General features: G+C 35.0%; 1 protein-coding gene across 2 annotated transcripts in view; it reads right to left on the bottom strand.

Annotated features, from left to right (window-relative positions):
- Nucleotides 1-18101, bottom strand: part of Sara (Smad anchor for receptor activation) — a 38861-nt gene that overhangs the window by 16801 nt on the left and 3959 nt on the right. For both annotated transcript variants that reach the window (XM_072531499.1, XM_072531500.1), the window contains exons 4-12: nt 17518-17990; nt 16874-17153; nt 16504-16746; nt 9907-10185; nt 7655-7880; nt 5588-5777; nt 4664-4823; nt 2070-2310; nt 431-716 (exon numbers count right to left, since the gene is read on the bottom strand). In XM_072531499.1, coding sequence (XP_072387600.1) covers nt 431-716; nt 2070-2310; nt 4664-4823; nt 5588-5777; nt 7655-7880; nt 9907-10185; nt 16504-16746; nt 16874-17153; nt 17518-17990 — 2378 coding nt within the window. The remainder of the gene's footprint in view (nt 1-430; nt 717-2069; nt 2311-4663; nt 4824-5587; nt 5778-7654; nt 7881-9906; nt 10186-16503; nt 16747-16873; nt 17154-17517; nt 17991-18101) is intronic.

Raw genomic sequence — 18101 nt, 5'->3', positions numbered from 1 at the left:
ATAACTTTCTTCAGAAATGTTTTAAAGCTTGTGGATCGTCGGCTCGTTCAAAATTATTAAACTATTATAAAGGAGAACATTGCCTCAACTTATTCTATTAATAGAACTGCAATAGTCTAGTCAAAGGTCACACTGGTCGGGTTCTTCTTCAGGGCTTCCGAAGTATCAGTCTCCCCAGCCCCAAGACATTACTACACTAATGCTCTGATCACTAACCAATGCATCACTGGAACTGGGAACATTGGCCCCCGCGCCAACCTCCGTCTATGTATTAGCTGTATATAAAGTCCAAACACTTAAAAAGTGTATTACACTTAATGAAGAATACTTTTTTTTAAACAAAATCTTGTAAATACAGTCCCTATACGGTATATTAAATAAATTTTAAAAATAAAGTTGTACGAAAACCTAATTATTACACGATACTTACACTATCTACTTGCAGATTAGTCCTGATACCAATCTTAGTAAAATTGTTCGTCACCAACAGATCTAGATAGTTCAGAAGGGCATCACAGGTTCCTTTGGCTATATTTTCCGACACTCTAGAAATATCTACGGGATCTTGATTTTTTGGACTGTCATCGCCGTTTTGGATAATGAACACTTCTGTCCATCGTATTATTCTGTTTCCACTCGCGCAGTAGTTCTTGCCGTTGTGGACTCGAATGGAAGGAATGCCGTTCAAGGGCATGCCGTCAATGGGTGACGTTACACTAAATCACACAAACAGATTACTTTTGTCTTCTTTATTATATAAAAACATGTTGGAATTTGAGATCAAATTCTATGGTATATTTTTATCCCCAAACATAACTCGTAATTTCGTGAAAACTATCTCAAAAGGGTCAACACACTGATAAGACCATTAACCTTTAAGGAGTCGATCCGTGGTGTGTTCTTTGCGCCATGTAAGCATTAAAATAGGCAACCAATAATACAGCTACATAGACGTATTCAGATAAAAGAAGCAGGCGGGAAAATGGATCAAATAATAAAAAAGCTATAAATACTGGATAAAAACTAGATAAAGTAGAAAACTTTGAATCAAAGCTTGATAGCAATGTTGAGATATGGGAAAAGATAATTAAAAAACAAAGTCGAGTTATAGGAAGAAAAAAATCAATATAATAGGTCAATTAATGAAGATGTATCTCATTATCCATGGATTAAAGGAGAAGGAACGAGAAATACTTGTCGACCTATCAAATAACATAACAGAGCTGATGAAATCATTGAGTCAAATCATCATTCGATGAGGAGTAAGCCCTCTGGTAAGTACGAAGAGTAGATAGATTAAAAAGGAGAAGAAATAGACTTGTGCAGATCAAATTAGATACCTAACCGGTCGTTTCCGTATAGAGAGTTAAATATAATATCTTTGTAGTAATTACGGCGTTATCAATTCTACTAGATGAAAACTGACGGAAACAAAACTCAAAATATTATGTAATTGGTGATTTGGCAACGCGGCGACCATTTTGTCAGTCCTAAAGTTAGCGCAGACGCAGTTTTATTCATTTCTGTCGGATTATACCTAAAAGTCAGTTACGGGTTGACTATCGTAGAGAAATATTAACGATAACGTTTATTCTATTTACGCTCCTCACCCCTTTATCGCGAAAAAATTGTTAATTTTCAAGTGGAAGATTCCGATGGCAATGGCAATGTTTCTTATGTCAACATTCACAGTGAAAAAGTCTTATATTGGAAATAAAAGTGAATATATGAAAGATGTTTTGAATCTGTTTCCTTGAGGCCTCTGTATTTTAGAGCTTTCTATTTCAGTTTATTTTATATACTCTAAGAGAGTTTATAAAGTAAACTCTTTATTGAACGTTTTGGCTTCCGGTGTGATGTTCCCAAGATACAGGATTTAAATTAAAGACAATATATTGACTTTGACAAGATTACCTATAGAATTCGACGATTTAAACTTCACTCCGCCATGTCGGAGGCAAACTTTCTTTTTCAGACAGGGAAATCTTACAGGATAGTCACCACAACAATAATTTACAATAAATATTATCAGAAAGGTTTATTTTAAATTAGAAAAAACTTAATCTTACCCTATATTAAAATTAACATCGTTCTCGCCCCAAACAATGTTCACCGTCTCGTCTGAATCGGCGTCGACGCATCCACAAGGTATCGTGTGGTTTTTCATGGCTCTAAGACTGTCTCTGATTTGTTGCATGTGCTCCGGTAACACCTGGATCATCAGTCCATCTTCGACAATGTTGGATTTGGCCGTTAAACCGCTGGAAGACTTCAATGCTCCGTTGAAAACTATGAAACTTGCGCCAGTAACTAAAAAGTAATAAATTGTCATTTATTTACCACCAAATATAGCTTCCAAACTTCAACCATAGACCGAGGTATCATAAAAAATATAAAGCGTCATTACCGCTACAGAATTGTCCACAAAAATGTTAATGCAATTAATAATACACAGGCCTACATTTTTTTCATGAAAAAGTGTTTTAAGTTTAAAAGGTGTCTTATAGTAAATGGGATGTGCTGATCACGAATCTGTACTTAGTTTTTTTCCATCACGTCAGGTTTTCAAGAAAGGTGTATTTGAAATTTTTCTAACCTACGTTAAACTATATTTGTTTTTTTTTTAATAAAACCGTTCTCTTTTCCACAAAAACAGCGTTTTGTGGTCTTCTTTTTATGGATTTTTGTGATCGAGTCTCTCTTCAAGGTCCAGCAGCAATCAGCCATCATTCTTATATTCCCTCTTCCTTGGTAACGACTCTCCATCACCTTTATATCTCGATGGAACCTCTCACTCTTCTTAAAGTTTAACTTCAGAAAGTGCAGGAAATTGGTCGCACAGATATTTAAAGCAGTCACCTTGTTTATCTAAAGCTTCATCAATCCTAACTTTATGTGAAGAGGAGGCAAAAGAACTAATTTTGGGTCAACTAGTGTATCACGTTGCATATTTTTTTGTCCCGGTACAAGTCTTTCTCTGAGTGGCCACTCTTTCTTAACGTAATGAAAATTTCGTGCTCGACTGTCCTACTCGCGCAAAAAACATGGATACTTTGTGAATCCAGACTGCTGACCCAAAAGCATGGATATTATTTTGAGATCTCCACAGAGTAGCCAACAATATTGGCTATACTTTATTTTATTTAGCAACAACTCAAGATTCTCATATATTTCTTTGAGAAGCACGGAGTGAGCAACAGGCACTGAGGCATAAGCATTACCATTGTGGTACCAAATATCCCTCATGATGGGGAATCGTAATTGTCAGCTCTCAGCATTACCATTGTGCAACAAGACAACATTAAGACTTATCTTAGAAGAATCAATAAATATCCCTCATGATGGGGACTCGTAATTGTCAGCTCCCAGTTTCATGACTACTTCAGGAATATTATGACAATACACCGTGAGCCCTCTTTAGCAAAATATTCCGCGGACTCTTTTTTACGATGCCTATACCACGAAAATGTGGTACCTGGAGCCAATAGATTTTTATCTTTCAGTCGTGATCCTAAGATTTCTGCAGCATCCTTCGATAGGCCCAAGTCTCTCACTAAGTCATTTAGTTCAGCTTGGATAAACTTTTGAGGTTAGGTTAGGATCTTAGGATTGAATTCGTCTTCATCGGTTTTTTCGTCCGAACTTTCTTCTGATGATTACTGTTGGATGCTGTGAAGAAAAGGTGGAGGAATAGGGATTCCTAGTCTATGAGATACAGATCGTTTAGCAGAAGATTTCCATGGTTTTTTGGTTCCCTCCATACCATAGAAATGCCGAAGGGTACATGCTCCTTTTGTCCATTTTCTCAGTAGTTCGACACACTGAAAGCACACTTTGTGTGTAGCCCAAGGTTTGTCCTGATCACCAAGCTTTACACCGAAGTAAGCGTGATAAGCTTTCTTTATAGTCTATTATATTTAGTTGATGCTTTCCTATTGTTAAATCACCACACACGTAACAAAACATATCAGGACTGTTCTTACACTTTCTTGATGACATTATGGCGCGATAAACAGTCATAAAACAAAATAAAACTCGATGCTACAAACAACTGACGCTAACTAACTCTATTTACGCAATACACAATACACAAGTCAAGTTGACGGCATCGGCAGTGTTGCCATTCAAATGAAATTAACATAATAATGTATTAAAATATTTTCTATCGATCTATGAAGTATTTTAAAGAAATAATTTTAATTCAATTTACGAAATATCAATAAGGTATTTGTTTACACTAGTACATAATATCTAAGAAGGTTTTTTTAATTTTGTGAAAAATTTTGACGTGATGGGCTTAAACCGAATTCATAATCAGAATCAGCGCACCCGTATTAGCTAACGACACTTGTCAAACACAAAACCTCAAAAATCATGTCGGCCTGTGAATCTTCCGGTTCAAAAATTGATTACCATTGAAGAATGTACAGCGGAAATGTAGTGAAAATGTTACTCAAAAGACTATCAACAATTGCTTCAGTAAAACGGTTTTCACAGAAAAATTTGAAGAAGTAAAAAAAGAGGACCAGCTGGATGTAAAAATTCAGCAGACACCGAAGAAAAAAATCATATCTCAGTACCCTCTTACATAGCTCAAAAAACATCAATAAAACCAGTAAATTTAAGTACCAATTATTCTCATTATATTTCTACTCTTACTCACCTTTTCTAGGCTTGTTCTGAATATTAATAGTATGAGTTGAATAACAATTTTCGTCCCCTTGAGTATCCTGCATGCATATCAAATGTGAGTCAGCAGTTTGACTAAATGTCCCAGCAAATGCTAATATGTGGTCGCTTGAATTATTTAAAGATTTTATCACCTGAAAATATATGTGTGGTAACTATACGGGCACATTTACGAGTAATAAAAAATAAATATTAAATAAATTTTAGTTATAGTTTGAATTCAGTAACACAATAATAGGATGGGAGGCCACTGAGATACAAAGACATCCCGTGTGTGTTAATAACAGAAATATACCATAAACTGCCGCGAAGTTTTATCCAAATTGTGTGTGGTCTAGCAACAATGTGCTTTTAACCTTTTGGTCTGAAGATATTCCTTAGAATATTTTCAACTAGAGAATAAATTCTCCCCATTTACGATTCTCGTCTGTCTTTTAAAACTCTATTTTTTTTTTCTACGATACGTTAATTTGTTATTTATTTTCCTTCTTTTTGGCCTCTTTGACGAACCGAAAAAGATTTTTTTCAGTTCTTCAAAGGTTTACTTATAATCAAAATGTATGTAATGTAAATATTTAAACAAATTTTAAATATTTTACATAAACATTATTATAAAGAGTAACGTTTTTCTCCCTATGAAAATTAAATAATCTTTTTCAATGTAAATGGTAGGTTACCTACATAACTCAATACAATAACATAAAATTACCAGTATTTTTAACCTAGAATTTGTCATTTGTATAATTTTTTAATTACTACTAAGAAATTAGAGATACATCTTGCCTCGTAAGGAACTCACCATAATTAATTTGAAATATTTTAAGCGGAACGTTAAAGCAATAAAGAAAACGAGTCTTCCAATTTCAAGTTAGTATTAGAAAGTCATGTGATAACTCACCTGGTCATATCTATTAACTGGAATGGTAAGAGTAGTATTTTTATCCTCCATATGAATGGTCAAGCCGTTTATCTGCGGCAGAGTATATGAAAAATTCCTAAAATCTGCTAACAAATTAATTATCGTATGTCCAATTTCTACAAACACGCTGTCTCGGTGTCTTGTCGATATCACAGGGCTTGGATAGTACCTACAAATAAAAAACGATTTTTTTTGTGAATTATAATAGGATGAACATTGAGGAACACTGCAATAGTTTTTGGAAGTCGAAGTCATTGTTAATTACAATATAAACCGGTCGCTAATATGTATATGGGACGATTTTCACATTTGGTCCCATTGAAGATAGCTATAATTGAGCTGTCAATAAAAGTTCATAGAACGAAATGTTGGCGCTTGACTGTGTTGCCATGTTTTTTTAATAAATCGGGAAATAGCATGTGATTTATAATTACTAAAAATCCAATAGAACGTTAACAAACTAACAGTAAAAAAGAAATTCTTTAAAAAAATAATAAGAATGGTATTCAGGTACTTTCCACAGACATCTGGTGACCACCTGTAACAATCTGGCAACTGGTGGGTTGAGGATTGCCAAATCTATTAGCTTATTATCAAAAGCAAATGCCAAAAAATGTTGTAATAATTAACTGCAATTAATATGAGAAGAAACGAGTATTTATTCGTTCGTGTTGTATATAAAAAAAATAAAAAAATTGCATAATTCATATAATCATATAATAAAAATGTATTTTTGAAAGCTTCTCCATTTGTAATTGAAGCCTACAACATATACATTACAAAGACATGACAACACAGTCAAACGTCAAAAATTTGTTTTGTGAATTTAATTCACAGCTCCTTTGTAGCTATCTTCAATGGGACCAAATGTGAAAATCGTCCTGTATATGTATACAAATTATAAATTAATGACAATTTCAAGGTTTTTCCGAAGTGGATGCTTTTGAAATCTACCACCAGGCGTCACCCACTTTGCGGTTCCTCACGAATAGTTGGAAGACTTGACAGTCGACGCAAAGAAGATTTGACAATTGACATGACAGACGAAAAGAAGAAGAATTGACAGATGGCTCGACCAAAATAAGAAGATTTGACATGATACCTACCAGTTGCTAATAAGAAGAATAGACACTCGACGCAAAGAGGAGTATTTGATAATTGAAATGACAGCTAACGGCTGCTTATAAGAAGAAGCGAACAGATCGTTTGTGCCGTCGGTGGACGGGACTTTGTTCTTATTGGTCATTAGCTTCGTTCTGACATTAGCTATGGAAAAGAAGAATAATTGACAGGGGCATTGCTTGGGACATATAATGAGAAATCAAAGCAAATATGAGCTACTCCAATGCATTTTGCAAGGTAAAATTGAAGGAACAAGGGTCCCAGGACGAAGAAGAATATCCCGTCTTGCTGAGAGCATGGTATAGAAAGATCTCAACACAGCTATTCCGTATATTAACCAACAAAGTCATCATAGCCAGAATGATCGCCAACGTTCGGAACGGACAGGCACCCTAAGAAGAAGAATACCCGTTACGAGGCTCCAAGCTCTTCGATCTTGAATCCATCAATGTCCTCAACAGTAGTTAACAGCAAAGTCTATAATTCATTCTGGAAACCATATTTAGCACTGAATAAACAAAATAATCAAGATGATGGAGCCCTGGGGTAGATTTCTATTCAGTTATATATATATATATATATATATATATATATATATATATATATATATATATATATATATATATATATATATATATATATGCAATGAAAACACTTTTATTTCTGATTATTATGGTTTAAATATTTATTTACTATAGATGTTATTGGACGACCTGTAGGTTTCGAAAAATTGGAAAATCACGTTCATTAATGTATACCCAATTTTCAAAATGAAATAAAAGAGAAGTATAAAAACGTCAATTGTAATATTAGCCATTTTCTAATTATTATAACCGACGTAAGTTTGGCTCACATCTTTTGGTTTATTTTCTTTAATATAAATGGTAACAATGTGCAAATATTCAGCGGAACTAGTGTACTTACCTATATTCTGCTCCTAATCTCAAAATCAGTCTTAACGGGAAAAGTTTGGCCCACGGCGTCTCCCACCGATGTATTAAAATACCTATCAAAAACGGTTCTTTGGGCTTTATCACATTTTCTAAACATTGGAAAGTGGGCCGGATATAGACGAATCCCGCGTGGTTTTTGGAATCCAAAAAGTTCGATGAATTGTGGAGTGATAGGCCAAGCTCTTTAATTGACGTACCTGGAAGATGATTAAAAAATAAATTACATAATGAATACTGGCTTTTGGCTTCTTCCAAATGTAAAGAAAAGATAAGTACACGGAATAACTATCTGCACTATTTGTGAACTGTATGAATTGTCGTGTCAGGCTCCCGCTGCGTTAGCTCAACTGATTTTCCATGTTGACTTTCCAAAAGAAATGCAGATTGTAATTTTTTAATTTATAGTATAACTTGACAATTACAAATGTAACCCAGGTCGGGTTACGTACTACATTACGAACGATGTCAGCAATACTAAATAATTGATGCTGTGTCTATTTACATTTCAGTTTAAATAAACAAATTGTATTGTTTACACAAGATTATGTATGCGTAAATTTGCACTATATTTTTATAAGAGTTCCGCTTTCATGTTTAAAAATATCCTTTCCTAATATCACGTTTTGAGTCACATTGAACTAACTTCAAATCGAACACATGTAAAATTGAATTTAACGTGAATCTCTGAAATCTCTGTGCGTCATACGTCACAGACAAAACGTGTTTATACTCTCAAATCATCATGTGAACTGAATAAAACTCGATGCTGCCGCTGGGTGGCAACTCGTCTAAGCGCAGGCAGAGCCGTCCTAGGTCATTACATTCTACATACTAGCTTACACAGCTGACATCTCTACATTTCTGAAACAATACCAGCACGCTAAATAAAGCTTCCCTCGTACCAAGGGCGTTCACAAGTCCAAACTCATTGGGCGCAATTTGTTCCTCGCATTTCCGGTAAATTCTTTTGTGGATGACTTAAAAACAGCTTCAGCAGATGGCTCATTAGACTTATGGTCCTATAGTCTTCACAAACTTTTGCTCCTGGTTTTTTGGGCAATGGTACGAACTCCCATTTGAGCCACTCTACTGGTATTTTTTCATCAAGTCCCGGTGCCTTTCCATCCTTCATTTGTCTGACGGCTGCCGTTTTTTCTTCTAGTAGGATTTCGGGACCTGGTGGGTTCCGAACTTTCTTCAATGGTGGGTTCTTGTATTGTTCTAAAGTTGTAGAAAAGTTTCTCCAAGTGTTCTTCCCATACTTTCTTTTTATTTTCTTTGGTTATGGCAAGATTGCCTTGATGGACATTGAAGTTATCATATCGACTCCGATACTCCTCTATTTCTTGACATTGTTCTGTTTTTTGTTTCTCTTTGGGTTCTCTTCTTTCTTCTGACGATGGTATGTATTCTCTTATATTCTTGGAGATTTTCTTTGTTTTTTTTTTCTCTGATCCATAAGTTCAAGTATTTCATCGGCCATCCACGATTTTCGTTTCTCTGTATCTTTCTTTAGGTGTTGTTCTTTAATTTCTCTCACTGTTTCTTGTATGATGGTCAGACTTTCCTCTATAGTTCCCGCATTTCTGCATTATAGCACCTTTGTATTGAGGTTTTTACTCACCTTCAGTCGAACATTGGGATCTTCCAGTTTTCTAACATTATACTTCTTCATCGACTTACTTGTAACCTTCTTCATTCTAACTTTGAAATTACCTACAACTAGTACATGTTCAGAATTTATGTCTGCCCCCGATTACGTTTTGACAGATGTACAGCTGCTCCTATACCTCTTATTTACTAGCATGTAATCAATCTGATTTCTTACAATTCTTCCCACAGAATCCTGTGGACATTTCCAGGTGTACAATTTCCTTGGGTGTAGCTGAAACAAGGTGTTCATTATTACTAATTGATTTGCTTCCGCAAAAATCTCCAATGTATCTCCCCGATCGTTTCGGTTTCCTAGTCCAAATGGTCCAACTGCTGCATTCAATAATTCGCTTCGTCCAACGGTTGTCTCCCATTCTTCCTATGTGTCCTGTCCAGTTCCATTTTAACATGGCAATATTTTGGATTACATCTGTAACTTTTGTTCGTCTTCTTATTTCTTCATTGAACTTCCGATCGGTGAGCTTAATGTTGAGCATTCTCCGTTCCACCATAACAATAATATAACATAATAATTTTAATGAACTAGATACAATCAAAAATACAACTCACCTTTCACTGCATCCGCATAGACGTTATTAATATGATAAAAAACATCTTTCGGTACAAACGATTCCTCATCTATATACTCTAAAATAATAACAATCTCGTCCTGCCCAACGTTGATGAGTCCTTCTGTAGAAAAGCACCATGCCGTCTTGTTAATGCAGCAACTCATATTTATGATCTTTACGTGGACATATAAACTCAACAAAATGGCGAATGTCAGTTCGTTAGCTTTTAACATTTCCACTGTTTGGGGGTTGTTGAGGCAATCCGTGTATGAAATATCTGAAAAATTTATACATAAGAAATACATACTAAAGGGCAGTGGCGGCCCGTGAGGTAGTGCCATAGAGCCATGGCACTACCTTGCTAAGTGTGCAGAAACATATTTTTTTATCTTTAAAACATCTTAATGCATATTAATTATTTTATGTGTATTTCTTTTTATTTTCATAAATTATATGAAATTTGGCAACTATGTGCGCAATATAATTCTCACAACCGATGCTAGCAACCCACTGCGGACCGGATAATCTGCTGGTGCCCATATCATAGTGGCTCCTATGAAAAGATGAAGATTTTATGAGCATCCTATGCGAGTGACAGAGATATAGCTATATTATATATTTATAAGACTACTCGAGCCAAGCACGAGATCTCGAGATGGAAGTTTTAGTAGATCTTATCTCTTTCAAGTTTATTTATGCCTTCGCTTGCTATTGTGTTTATTATCTAAAATAATATTTTGATTATTTCGTACAGTTCATCCCAAACCCTTCTTTCAGTGCGTCATAGTTGATCGAATTCTCTCTAACGCATTAAGCTAGAAGTGACAGAAAAAAACGTAAGTCTGTGATTATTATACATAGAACTTAGAAAATTATGTATCGTTCACGGGTATTTGCATATTAAAGCGAATTCTACTTACGGATATATAATTGGTTGGAGTTTAGAATGCGCTAAATAGATATCCAATCAATGATGCGCATAAATATAATTTGACGCAGATGGTCTCAATAGTGACAGTACTATGATAATGTCAACTGATAAAATGATAATTGTCATTCCAGGTTAGTATTTTCAGACATTTTACAGTGAAAATTTAATTTTGTATTTATTGTCATAAAAATATTTTAAATATGCCGAGATATACCGAGAAAGAACAAAGCCTAATATTAAAATTATTAAATTATTTTCAATTAAAAGATATTCATATGTATTAAAACGGTTCTTTTTAGAACCACATTTTATTAAAATATCAGATATAATTGATGCCAGCCACATATCCCCTGTAATCATTGATTTTAATGAATTAGGTTCTGAATCGGATTGTGGATTGTTTGAAATATAATATTCATTTTTGTTATTCATAAAAAAAGAAGGTAAACTTACATTCGGTATCTTGTTTTTTAACTAAACTCCATTAACACTATTTCATCTGCATACCGAAACTGGTAGATTAACTCAAAAATCGACTGCTTCACTATTTAAACTATTTACATAAACTTACATTCGGTATCTTGTTTTTTAACTAAACTCCATTAACAGTATTTCATCTGCATACCGAAACTGGTAGATTAACTCAAAAATCAACTGCTTTACTATTTAAACTGTCCATTGTTTTTTTACCTAAACTTCATAACACTCTTTCATTTGCACACCCAATCTAGTAGAATAACTCACTATTTAAACTATTTTCACTATCTTATGATAAATCTTCACAAAATTAAACTAATGGCTGCCACAGAAACTTTCCGAAAATTACTTATCCGAATATGACTGATTTCAATCGATGCTATTTTATCACAGGAATGTTTGCTTTGATGCCTTGCAATTGCCAGTAAATTTTTTTATCTCGCAGTCAACTCTTAAAAGATTCTATAAGAGGAAGCATTATTTTAAATAAACAAACATTCCAATTCCATAGTGTTTATAATAAATAATAATAAATCCATAAATAAATCTTAGCTAATTAAGCACTTTCTTTGGAATGCATAGAATAGCAATTATGACAAAATGCCGTTCCAATATAATGCGCAATAAAAATTTTTATACAGGACGGGACCTCTAATATGTAAAGTAAAAAAAAATTTGAATTCTCAAAGTTTTTACTTCACATTTTAAAAAAATAATCTTTTCACATTTAGCCGATTAGGATCCTTCAACTGTCAGATTTAACTAAAATGTCATGCAATAATTCTCGACATTCTTAAAATCCTATATGACGTCAAAATTAGTGACGCACTGAAAGAAGGGTTTGGGACAGACTGTACGTTTAATTTATTTATTCACAATGAATCAAATTAATATCTTAAAAAACTCTTTTGGTGGTTTTTCGTTAGAAAAAAACTACAAATTAAAGAACTCGGTCGGCCTTTACCAGATTTAAAAATTGAAAAACAAAGTGGAAGTGGACAAAAACTTCGCTGTCGTAAGTTTAATAAAACTATTTACGATAAAAATAGCTGGTTGTGTGGTTGCGAACAAACTAAGAAACTGTTTTGTTTTGTATGCGTTTTTGTTTAGAGGTGACGAGACTTGGTCAAACAAAGGCACCGATGATCTTGTTCATTAGCCTTAGAGATATGCGACTTAGTTTTGTTACAAATAAAAACAAAGTTTACCTTCTCCGGACATTTAATTGCTTCTAATTTATTTATGTCGGAGAAGTATTCTGCTTATCAGCATCAGTTTCCCGAATCATTTCTTAATGAAACATACAGACAATTTTTATTTTTGAACAAAACTCGGCTTAAAACTGAATTACAAGTACTGTATCAGCGAGACGAATTAAATACTATCTCTGAGGCTGTTCCGCTATCAGTTTTATTATATGATGAAGTTTAAAATGTACATTTGAAGAAACTATTAAGCTTTTAAGTATATTAATTACCAACATCTGAAGCAGAACGTTGTTTTTCAATGCTAAAATGAATTAAAATATTCCTAAGAAACACCATGAATGAAGAACGACTTAGTGCTTTAGGTATGCTATCTTCAGAAACACATTTTGTAAATCGAATTGACAATTTTAATAATAAAGTGATTGCACTTTGCAATCAAAAAAGAAAGTAGAACGGACTTCATATATCGTAAACTTTAAAAGTGAACTTAAACAACTTTGTGCATATGTGTAAATACTGGAATAGTGTTATTTTTATAATTTTGTAAATAGACTTTAGAGACTAAATCGTAATAACAAAATTCGAGTCATCAGCAGTAAATACTGGTGGTAAGTTGAGTTTTTTTATTATTAATTAATTTACGGAACTGTTTTGATAAATTTTGGTCAATTTCTTGGCACCCAGAAATAGTAGATACAAGATAAAAGTATCTGCGTCTATTTTTTTTAATTTCTATTTTATACCTTTTTTGACAATATAATGAACTCGTCACTAAAAATTTAGGCAGTTGCCCGAATTCTGGCACTATCTTCTTAAAGTGATACGAGCCGCCACTGCTAAAGGGTATTTCCTTAAAAAACCGTTGAACGTCGTCTAATTTTGACCTTAATATTTTCACATAGAGATGCCATATTGTAAAAAAGTAGACAATGTAGGGAATTATGAAATGATAAAAATGTAAGGTAATTATTACTATAAATCCTTATTATGTTCAAAGGTACATGAAAATATACGGATTTTATCAATAATTATTATATATCAAGGGATTATTATATAAATGCTTTGCTTTGCAAAGCAAACATCGAGAATTACCGACCAATATCCTTGCTCTCACATCTGTATAAATTACTAACTAAAATCATAACCAACCGCCTAACACATAAGCTCGATTTCTATCAACCTATCGAACAGGCTGGATTCAGAAAACATTTTAGTACCATAGACCACTTGCACACCGTAAGAACACTGATAGAAAAATGCACCGAGTATAATGTTCCAATTCATATGGCGTTCGTCGATTTCCATAAAGCATTCGATTCCATCGAATTATGGGCAGTGCTTGAATCTCTAGAAAATGCACGTATAGATTCAAGATACACTAACATAATTAAAAACATATATAAAAATGCCACCATGCAGATAAAGCTGGACGAAAGCACAAAAACTAATCCCATAAGACTACAACGGGGAGTAAGACAAGGAGACACCATCTCTCCCAAACTATTTACCCTTGCTCTAGAAGACATTTTTAAGAAACTAGAATGGAACAATAAGAGTATCAACGTCGACGGATCATACTTAAACCACTTGCGATTCGCAGATGACATAGTTTTAATAGCCGACAATATCCAAGAACTAAATGATATGTTACAACAATTAAATGCAGTTTCAGTAGCGGTAGGCTTAAAAATGAACTACAGCAAAACAAAAATACTGAGCCGAGACCAGACAAATATAACAATACAAAATCATACCATAGAAAATGTTGAACATTATGTATATCTAGGTCATGTTATCAAACTAGGAAAACCAAATCAAGATGCTGAAATTAAAAGAAGAACACAACTGGCATGGGGCGCTTTCGGCAAATTAGCATATATCTTGAAAAACACCTCCATTTCTGTAAACTTAAAGAAAAAGGTGTATAACACATGCATACTACCAGTTTGTACTTACGGCTTGGAGACAGTAGCCCTTACCAAAAAATCTGCTAAAAAATTAGAAACAACGCAAAGAGCAATGGAACGAATCATGCTTGGAATATCACTGAGAGACAAGATTAAAAACACTTAGATAAGACGTAGAACGAAGATTAGGGATATTAGAGCAAAGAGCAATGGAACGAATCATGCTTGGAATATCAATAAGAGACAAGATTAGAAACACCGAGATAAGACGTAGAACGAAGATTAGGGATATTGTGGAAGAAATTGCAAAAATGAAATGGCGCTGGGCAGGTCACGTAGCCCGATATAATGACAACAGGTGGACACGGAGAATTCTAGAATGGAGACCAAGGACGACAACAAGAAGCACGGGAAAACCTCAAAAAAGATGGGTAGATGACATAAGAACAGTGGCAGGCAAACAGTGGATTAGATGGGCGCAAGATAGAGAAAGATGGAAGCAATTGGGAGAGACCTACATTCAGGAGTGGATGGAAAATGGTTGACAAAGAAGATTATATAAATGAAAATATAATCTTGTTTTTTAATTTAGAGTAATAATAAACCAAAAATGCACTTGAACAGTTTCACTTATAATCCCTTTATTTATTAAATTAAATTGACTGAATCCTCAAAATACGAGGCGTGTTTTTTAAGTAAGTACCGTTTTGGAATTAAAAAAAAAGACGTGCAAAGATATGGCAATAATTTTATTTTTACATGAAAGCCTGTACCTTAATCTACTTTTCTACATAATTTCCGTGAATATTGAGGCACTTGTCATAACGTGGCACCAGTTTTTGAATACCCTCCTGATAAAACTCTGCCTCCTGACTTGTTAACCACTGCATCACAAATGTTTTGACTTCGTTATCGTCTTGAAGACGCTGACCGTCCAGGTGTTTCTTCAAGTGCTGGAACAAATGGTAGTCGCTGGGCGCTAGATCAGGGCTGTATGGAGGATGATCTAGAGTTTCCCATTTAAATGATTTGATGAGATCTTTGGTCTGATTAGCCACATGTGGACGGGCATTGTCATGCAGCAAAACGATACCCTTACTCAACTTGCCACGTCTTTTGTTCTGGATTTCACGACGCAGATTTTTCAATGTCTCACAATAAGACGCTGCATTGATTGTCTCATTACGAGGCAGAAACTCCACTAGCAATACTCTTTTTCTGTTCCAAAAAACTGTGCACATGATTTTCCGGGCAGAAATTGTTTGCTTAAACTTCACTCTTTTGGGTGATGATGAATGTCGCCATTCCATGGATTGTTGTTTCGATTCTGGCGTGATGTAGGCCACCCACGTTTCGTCACCAGTAACAATTTGGTCTAAAAAATCTTCACCTTCACTGTGGTACCGCTCAAGGAAAGTCAATGCACTGCCTAAACGTTGGGTTTTGTGCAAATCCGTCAACATTTTTGGAACCAGGAAAACGGAACACAATTTCCGGTAATTCAAGTTCTCGGTAACAATGCGATACAAAACATTACGAGAATACTGGGGAAAGCAGTCGGACAATGATGAAATTGTAAAGCGTCTGTTTTCTCTCACCTTTTCGTGCACTTTCTGCACCAAATTTTCATTAACGACCGAAGGACGCCCACTCCGTTCTTCATCATGCACATTTGTGCGGCCATCTTTAAATGCTCTCACCCATTTCCTTACCATTCCATCACTCATAATGTTTTGTCCGTAAACTTCAACGATCTCACGATGAATATCGATCGGTTTTACGCCTTTAGCACTAAGAAATCGTATAACTTCACAATCAGCGTGACTCACGATTGTTGGAGGCATCTTAAACACTGGAGTAAACAAGTATATAATGAAGAATCAGACTGTAATGGCGTCAGTGCGTAGACAAGAGATGTAGGTAACCAGCGCTCATGCGCGGAACGCCGACCGTAGCGCTGCGGCGGCGGAATCGCAAAACGGTACTTACTTAAAAAACATGCCTCGTATATATGCTTAAAAAACACGGTGTTTGCAAGCAGATGGTTCTAACTCCAAGAAAAAAAATGTTACCTGATTTTGTAATGGATATCAAGGGCGGAAGGCTGTTCTCACTCTTCGGAATAAATGAGTTTGTGTCCGAATCCATCAACGGTAAATTCCTGTTTATTTTTCCCGCATTAGTACTAGTTTTCTCCAATTTCTTAGTCTTGGTGTTACTATAGTTAAAATCGTTATCCAGATTAGTCAGATCGCTTCCCGGGCGAATACCGTCACAAAACATGACGCTCTTATTGGATTTGGTTTTGTTGCTACCTAAAGAAATAGAAACATTTGTTTTTATATTATAGCTTTTTCTATGGAATTATTTACTTATACATTACAAAACAAAATATGTACAACAGGACTGTAAAGATTGCCAGAAACAAAAAACAGAACTTACCTTTTCTTTTCAAAACTCCGACCGGTACCATAACAGCCGGCAATTGATTAGACGAATTACCACTCACTTGTTGCAAAGGTGAGATTGTGGAACAATATTCCAGAGGATTGTTCGGGTTAGGTCGTCGAAGAGGAGAATTGCCGTGATCTGGCGAGAGGTCCGAACTTGAGCTGCTGTTGGTATCTCTGTTTAGTATATCGTGACATTTGTTGCACACTCTAGCTTCTGCGTCCAAATACTCCAATTTGAAACGAAGATGACAGCATTTGGCACATAGGACCTGTACAAAAAAATGTTTTAAAATCCATTAAATATCAAAATAATAATAAAAAAAACTTGAAGTGGCTCTCCGGGTGAGTCACAGTGATGGATTCGACCGTTACTTGATGGAAATTCATTTGATCTAACAATAAAACACTGAAAACTTTTGAGTGTTTGAAACTACAGTTGTTTAGGCAGAGTGCCTTTCTCAAGTGATCTATTTTTGGTATGTGTTTACACTTTATAGTCTTTAATTGAATAAGTTGAGGTGTGGAGACCTTGTCTCAAGTTGATCATTCACAATTATGTCATAGATTCTAATAAAGATACTTATTTATATATAAACCAACATATTTTTTGTTAAAAATCAGAATTTGACTTACTAATCCACACGCTCTACAGTGATGCCGCCTCTTCAACACAGTAAACTTCATATCACAGTGCAAGCAACTAGTAGTATCAGAATCCGGAATCCATAAAGGCGCCTCCTTTCCCAACCATTGTTTTTCATGAGCCCCGCTGCTAGTGATCCCTTCTGTAGTTCCCCTAGCTTCGCTTTCACTTCCTCTAGTGGGCTCTGAACTCTCTTCTAGATTGCGTACATCAGCACCTTCATCGGACAACTCTCTGCTATCTCTTTCTAAATTTTCCGTGGGTATTCTCCTTTCTTCCCCGATGTTGGGATTAATATCATTGTCGTCTCTGATTTCTTCGGTGGAGGCAGTCGAAGCTGTACTTCCAGTATCAGAGAAGGTGTTCGATGACGTGGAAGATATAGATTCGCTGTCGTGGTCGTCCTGTTTGTGGATTTCTTCACTTATGTAAACATTGTTATATGGTGTTGAGCCCGGAGCACCTATAGGAATATAAAATATGATACATGTAGAATAATGACAGTTCAATTCACTGAACTTAGTCTCAACTGCCTTGTAAAGTTAATAATCAAGTTTCTACTATGTTGGTAAAA

This window comes from Diabrotica undecimpunctata, chromosome 5 (assembly GCF_040954645.1).
Source record: "Diabrotica undecimpunctata isolate CICGRU chromosome 5, icDiaUnde3, whole genome shotgun sequence".
Classification (NCBI taxonomy): Eukaryota; Metazoa; Arthropoda; class Insecta; order Coleoptera; family Chrysomelidae; genus Diabrotica; species Diabrotica undecimpunctata.
The sequence above is the reverse complement of the archived record's forward strand: the minus strand, read 5'-3'. Positions and strand labels throughout refer to the sequence as shown.